The sequence below is a fragment of the Stereum hirsutum genome (genome assembly GCF_000264905.1).
Source record: "Stereum hirsutum FP-91666 SS1 unplaced genomic scaffold STEHIscaffold_29, whole genome shotgun sequence".
Taxonomy (NCBI): Eukaryota; Fungi; Basidiomycota; class Agaricomycetes; order Russulales; family Stereaceae; genus Stereum; species Stereum hirsutum.
Window position 1 is genome coordinate 233,798 of NW_006763159.1, and position 7,196 is coordinate 240,993.

The 7,196-nt window shown below is 46.9% G+C and overlaps 2 protein-coding genes across 2 annotated transcripts; one reads left to right on the forward strand and one right to left on the reverse strand.

The window, feature by feature from the left end:
- Positions 1-940: 940 nt before the first annotated feature.
- STEHIDRAFT_69820 (cytochrome P450) lies at positions 941-3,354 on the reverse strand (the record flags this gene model as incomplete). Its single annotated transcript, XM_007311593.1, is given in 12 exon segments — positions 941-1,118; positions 1,175-1,328; positions 1,381-1,419; positions 1,893-1,995; positions 2,049-2,140; positions 2,160-2,322; positions 2,387-2,496; positions 2,553-2,637; positions 2,696-2,759; positions 2,829-3,017; positions 3,082-3,208; positions 3,264-3,354. Coding segments are annotated over 12 exon segments (1,395 nt in total), but the record flags the coding sequence as incomplete, so codon positions are not given.
- A 1,435-nt stretch (positions 3,355-4,789) lies between these two features.
- STEHIDRAFT_163917 (uncharacterized protein) lies at positions 4,790-5,704 on the forward strand (the record flags this gene model as incomplete). The annotated part of the gene is made up of 4 exons (XM_007311644.1): positions 4,790-4,842; positions 4,920-5,317; positions 5,377-5,548; positions 5,611-5,704. The coding sequence occupies 4 exons, from the start codon at positions 4,790-4,792 to the stop codon at positions 5,702-5,704; spliced, it is 717 nt and encodes a 238-aa protein (XP_007311706.1).
- Between the last annotated feature and the right edge of the window lie 1,492 nt (positions 5,705-7,196).

A 7,196-nucleotide genomic window follows, 5' to 3' on the forward strand; every position in this document is an offset into this window, starting at 1 on the left:
CAGTGAATGGTCTAAGCCCTGTGCACCAAACTCGTCCGCCTGTCTCTTTTGATCTGTCTTTCCGTCTGTGCGAGGCCGATTCAGCGTATAAACTCGTCGGACTTGCGCCGATTGCAAGAGTTGTGCTAGAAGATTAGCACCAATTCCGCCTCGACTTCCGACAAGCAGAATGGTATTCAAAACAGGCTCGGGCGACGAAAGTGGAGGTGTTGGCTCGGATGAAAGAGCGCGGCGGGTTGGGAAGTTGGAGGTATATTTCTCTACAAGGGAGCGCATGTCGCCGACCTGTATGGCATTCCGCCCAGACCCCATGACGGGTTCCTAGCAAAACTATTACTTCATCAGTATATCTCATACTGAGAGAGAGCGAGGAACGTACCTTGCTTGAGTTCGTTATACGTCGAAGTTGAAGGAATCGCAGGAACAAATCCAGCGACGACCACAAGGACATGGTAGATACCTACGGGAAACGGCCAGAAATCATAGCCGGAGCACTGCTTGTTGTCTCTCATTATCACCTGGTTGCGTCGTTTGACGGGCACGGCCGAGGAGCATGGTCGTGACTCGTGAGTATGCGAAACACAAGTCTGTGAGAGTGGTGCCACATCAATGCCACATGCACACGAGGGCAACACAATTACGATGCTCGACAGGAAGCTCCGATATACACTTACATACCTAACGTGAAGTCACCAAGTATGCACCTGCTCTGCCCCGAATTTATTGAACGCTATCAAACTATGCACTCGATACAGCACAAGGGAAAATGCAATTGTCTGTACCGACGACCAAGCAAAGGTAATATATTTGGAGACATGACGAATATACCACCCTACTTCTTTAGACCTATAAGCAAAGGACATCTTTGACGTGCTGGTCTCTGGGAACAATCCTGCACGCAAAAGGGCTTGGTTGACTAAGGAGCATATCGCTCAGCATGTCATACTCCGTTTCGGGGGAAATTGATTACACACCTAACGAACCCAGTGGTATACCCAATTTGAGGATCGATTTCGTCTCCGAATTCGTTAACATCCTTAGAGATGTCAAATGCCCAGATTATACATGCGCTAAAAATGAACAGTTGGCTTTCGGCGAAGTTTTTACCAATGCATGTTCTGACAACGTACTGGTAAGCAACGTAAGTTGTGAGCTATATGTCTGAATCACTTACCGTGGACCAAATCCAAAGGCATAATCAGGATCCAGTGAGTCCTTCCCGATAAACCTTTCAGGGAGAAATGCATTTGGACTATCGTAGAGATTTTTGTCGTGGCTGATGGTCCATAGATTGGGTATGATGATCGTTCCTTCACGTATGAGAAAGCCTTCGATGCTGATTAGACATCAATATGGCGTCCTCGAAAAATGAGAAAGTACCGTTATACTGGGTGTCCTGTCTGCAGCGATGTGGTACGCCTTCAAATATGTGCTGAACGTTAATGGGATACTGTAGTTTTTCGCGCACAAGTTCGTGTCCCGTGTCCCATGGGAGCCGCGAACGAACTTGTGCCACGGGACAGTCCCACCCCATTGATGTGCACTGAACTTGTAAATGGGACAAACCAAAATTTGACGCAAATATGACAAAAATGTGAATATATTTCTGGCTCCTAAATTGACCTCAGGAAGGGCCCCAAGAGACACTTTGAGCTGGATTTTGCTACTGGGTGAGCTCCCCCTCCCAGATTCAGAGCATAGATGGCTAATGAGAGGTTATGATGGGTGGTATCCCTGAAAAAGCGTTGATGTTCACGAACATTGTCCCTTGTCCCGGTGTCCTTGCGAACTGGGACACGAACGGATTATGTCATTTCGGCAACGGCCGAGGGGCGGTGGCGTGAACTTGTGCGCGAAAAAGTACAGTACTATTAAAAGTCCATAAAACTCACCTAAAGGCAACGGTACTCGCCACCGAATCACCTCCTTGATCAAGGCGTTGATATATGGTAGACTATCCTTGTCCAAAAAGCTGGGAGCCCTGTGCCTCCCGACCTGGCGATATTCGTCAAAAATGATTAGAAAAAAACATTACTCATAACACTCACCACTGTATCCACTTCTTCTTGCGCTTTTCTTAGAACATGCCTATTCAGCGTCATGGCTAGTATAAAGTTGAGTAATGTCGCCTGCGTGGTCTCTCCATCAGCTTAATGTACGGTGAGTTTTACCCTCAGACATATGACGTGTATACGTACCTCCATACATAGTGGCTGCCGCCCAAGAGACCACGTCGTCCTCTTCACCAACAGCTGAATCTGGTAATTTGATTTCGCTATCCAGCAGCGCAGAGACGAATGAGTGCTTTGCAGCTCCTGCAGTCTGTTGAAGCATCGAGTGCGATAGTTTAGCTTTACTGCTATCCATGAGATGACGGAGGACGCACCCGTTCCCTCAAAACTTGGCGATAAGGTCTATCAACCATGAGCTTCATTTGCCTCTGAGCCTCCATAGCCTTCTTTTGGAAGCGAAGTCCCATATATGGTAAGTACTTCACTATATTAGCTCCATTAAAAGTGTTCCTCTATGGACAAATCGACAGAAGAACACACTGTAGGGAATGACATCGACCATGAAGGAGCCCGGAACAACCGCATGGGTAATGTTCTCGAGGGTTGCTTCAGCGACAACAATATACTGGAAGGGAGTATAGCTCAGGCGCGAGGAATCGTACCACAGGTAAAGTGGAACGTACTGTGTCCTCCGGCGACTCACATTCAATACCATACATGGCATGCATGATTGTTCTGCCTACACTGCTAGACACGTCAGTTAGAATACACGCAAATTTCAGCTTTGAATTAGGAATTTGTGAAAACGATACATACAAACGAACCTCTCTCCGGTACCTTTCAGGGGACGTGAATAGAGCTCGAAGGAGACGGATTGCTTCCTCCTCCTGCATCGTAAAGTATTTCGTTACAGCGTGTTTTGACATCACAGGGTGGCCGATTCGACGATATGTTCTCCATCGCTCTCCATAGCCAATGAAGGCAATGGAGGGATCGAATCCCATGCTACAAGTGTTGACCGTAATTAACAATGTGATTCAGGTTTCACGAATAAAGCTGGTAAACATACAGCTCTCCAGCCATTGTGAAACGTGGTCTATCTGCGTGAATTGATGAGTCCAACAGATCTTGAGCGATGACATGGTCATTGACGACCAGTATGTGACGCCCAAGAACGCGAAGATGGACCAAAGCACCTGATACATGTGTCTTAAGTGAGATCTGTTTTAAAATTCTGTATGCAAGACCTACCATATCTATCAGCCCACTGCGAAAATTTCAACCACCACTGAGACGAGGGAAATTCAAATAGGTTGCCGAGAATAGGTAGTCCTGTAGGATATATGTAGGATGATAGTATACATTGGTTCGTATACGCACTAACCTGGAGGTCCTGGCGGATAATGCAATCTTGAACGGAAAAGCACGCGTAGATAGCAAAACGTGAGGAAGGGCAGTCCTATGAAAACACCGAACAGAATGGTGAGGCGATTCGACATCGTGATGTTAAGTTCAGCACCGTTCTGTCCGTCTTTAACTTCCTTCGAGTTGCTTAGATGATTGACGAATCTACCCGGTAAGTGACGCCTGACGTCGGGTACCGTGGCTGAGACTGGTGTTCGCCAGATTACTTGAGCGCTGACAATCGTGCGCCGCCTGTGATCTGAAAGGAACAGGATCATAGCACATATTCTTTATGTAGAAAATCGAAAAATGATTGATATGCCATATCAATCAGTGGTGGCCGTCAAGACATAAAATTGAAAAGCAATGGTACGAGGCCTCTGGCGGATGTAGACGTTGAACATGTGCCTAAGTACATGCCTGATTCTGACACCTCTGCGGAGACGCACAGATGTGCGCGTAGAGCGGCTGTTTCCCGAAGGCAGAAATCGTGGGCGGCGCGATCGGGAGCCAGAGCTTTTGACAAGGATCTTGCGGCGTTGGAGCAACAAACAATCACCGGTAATTGCTCCAAGAATTGAATCTTATCGGCGAGCCCGGACCTGGAGTAAGACGCGATGATCCAACTACTAAAATAGTTTATTTACCGTCACTCACTGAGACCTGTTTCCTCATGCTCAGGCACATTCTGTTTTGTATCAATGATGAGTTTGTGTCCAAAGCATCGGTGCTTCCCTCGCATAGTAGAAGCCCGGCTTTTCTTAGAGGAGCAGTGGTGTGTCCGATATATGCTTCGTAAGTCTTACTGGGTCTGTGGGTATGGAGCCTTTTTTGATATCCCTTATATGGTTGCATTGACTCAGGATGCGCCTTCGAATCAGAATTCAATGAAGCTTGAAACCTTCCTAAGTCTGTTCATGTGCTCTGCAAATTAATCTCCGCGAAAGCCGTCCTTGGACCTTCCGAGCTTACATGACTTATCTGTATCTGTGGTGATTAGAAGGAATTTCGCTTACTCCCCCACTCGTGTCAATGATGATTTCCCCGTAGGGCGGTGCACAGCGTCTCCAATATATTCGGTACACAGTTTTAGGCGCCATCATTTGAGAGTTTCCTTAAGCTATCAAACGGGATCTATGAACACTATTTTGAGAGCTTAGTACTGACGAATGCATTATGCCGGACGTTTCCGCCTCTACATAGTGTTCCTGCCAGCGTAGACCTCACTTCGGCTGACATTCCATCCACTGCTTCATTTCTCTGCCAGCTCAGACATACACCCTCAATGTCAGAATTCTAGTCCACCTTTCAGCTGTATGCATTCATACTAAACGATTTGGCCATTACAGTCTCTCTCGACTAGGATATTCAGAATGAATCAGGAAAACACTTACGTGCTCACACATGACGCAGACGAGCAAGTTCGGTAAGTGACCCGTGCCATTCGCACCTGTACAGTGACTAACACATTAACTGAAATGTGCAATAACGTTACTCTTTTAGCCTCGAGAGACAACATGCTATGTTCAAGAAGTTTCTGAATCGCGACACGTCTATTGTACCCGACGTTGTAGATCCATCGTCTATCTCTACCGTCCTGGATGCAGCGGCCGGTACTCTTGTTTGGTCCCGAGATTTTGCGACTATTCCCGAGATAAAACCGCGAATATCCTCTCCGTCCAATCCAGTCAAGCTCTACGCCTGTGATTTGACTGCAGAGAAGTTTCCCCCGAAACCCATTGTCGATGCGCTTGGAATCCAACTATTTCTTCACGATGTCACGAAGCCATTTCCGGAGGAGATGACTGGAATGTTCGACCTCGTCAACATGAAACTTCTCATCCTCGCTTTGAGCAAGGATGGCTGGTTGAACGCTCTATCTAATATTCGGGAAGTGCTTAGTGCGTATAGATTTTACTGCACCTGATTACGCTATTTGAACGATGTTGTTGTTGCTTAGAGTCCGGAGGAATTTTGCTCCTGAACGAATCCGATGGTCACTTCTATGCTAAGGAGGAGCTCGAAATAGCCCGAGCAGCTTCCCCTCTGTCTCATTCCATGACACCATCCTGGACATATCCCTTGAATCAACTCTTTATCAAGAATGCAGAGATGCATCAGCACCTGACGGAGTGCGTTGTTATATCCTCCTCTTGACCATTATCCAGCTCATATATTCCCAAGTCTCTCTAAGAGCTTACCCGAAATGGTTCGGTCCACAGGACTTACCGTTTACTCCCAGTTCTCCGTCTTTCTTCCCATGGGAGCATTATGCCTTACGGAGTTAGGGCCGTTTGGGCAATCGGTTGCCAGCGAAGCGGAGTTTACTAGAGAAACATTCGTGTTCATGGTGAACACCATGACGGGTCTAGGACTTAGGTACGCATATCTGAAGGATGAGAACAGCGATGATGTGGTGACAGAAGAGGGGCGGAAGATGGTGGCGGATACCTTGGTGCGTAAGTTTGATGCGGAGGGAGGAGTGTTCTTCCCCTGCACGGACATAGTCGCGAGGAAGGTTTAGTGCAAGCAATGAATATCTGTGGCATCTTTCGTGTAGGGATTGTTAACGGTATTGGAGTACTCATTGGCCACCCTGGTTTTTTTGATGCTATCGCCCCCTGCTGTGGCGTAGAGACGATTGCACATACATTTTAGCGCCAAATGGAGGATGCGCTCGAAAGCACTTTTGCCGAACATGCAAGATGATTTCAGAGTCATGGCTGGCTTCACCGTACCAGCACGTCTATACAGTTCCGCCTGTAGACACGAATCTATATTGTAATCAAATCTCGTTTTGGGGGGAAAATGAGATGAAATAAAGACATCCTAGTCGTGGAACCGATGGACCAACGCCAACAGGTGCATTGACATCAGCCAAACCTTGAAATTGTTCCCGTGAGCATGTGGAAATACATAAGATAATTGTTTTGCTCACATTATAAAGCCGGTAGCTTTTCTCGTCGTCCGCCTTTCCCCTCAAGTACCACACTCGAATTGCGATACAACCGCCAAGAACATTTAGATACCACCGGAAAACACCCGAAACTCGCCAGACGACGGGAAAGTAGATCGTCCAGATGATGATAAAACCAATGACTGATGATCGAGTTATTGTCTGTCCGAGCAAAATCGGAAAGGTTTTGCGACCCATAGCCCTGTCTCCTATCTCGTCCTGAAGGTCTTGTAAATGGACGCTGGAGACAATAACGATCCATGACATTAATAGGGCGAGTTGAGTGTATTTTGAGTGCAGAGCATGCATATCTGGAGTTTGAATCAGTCAGATTGTAAGCTACACAAGAGAGCTCATAAGCAAATGCCTAGGAGTAAGCTAGCCCCCGTTTCTAATGCAGTATATGCAAAGGCATTGATTACATTCCTCCAAAGCCAGTGTTTGTTTGCTCCCAGATGGTCGTATATATACACCAGTGATGTAAATCCTGCACTGGCGATGGCGCATGATGAACCACCCGAAATGTATGAGAAGATAATGCATGCAGGGTAAAGGGCTCTGGAGATGATGCGTGCGGTCCATATGGAAAGCCGTCCGGATGGCAAAGGTCGCCATGGCTTGTTATTTTTATCTTCTTCTACCGATAAAGACTGGTTGTCGATGTCAATTAAGAGGAGATGGACGAGTACCCAGAGAGAGACGAAAAGTATGCCCCGCAAGCGAATCGATGGTGTAACAATGAGCGCAAATGCCGTCTAGAAAGCCGTCAGATTCTCAATCACCGTTAGAAAGAATAATATGCAGACCACTGGTAAGAGTATAGT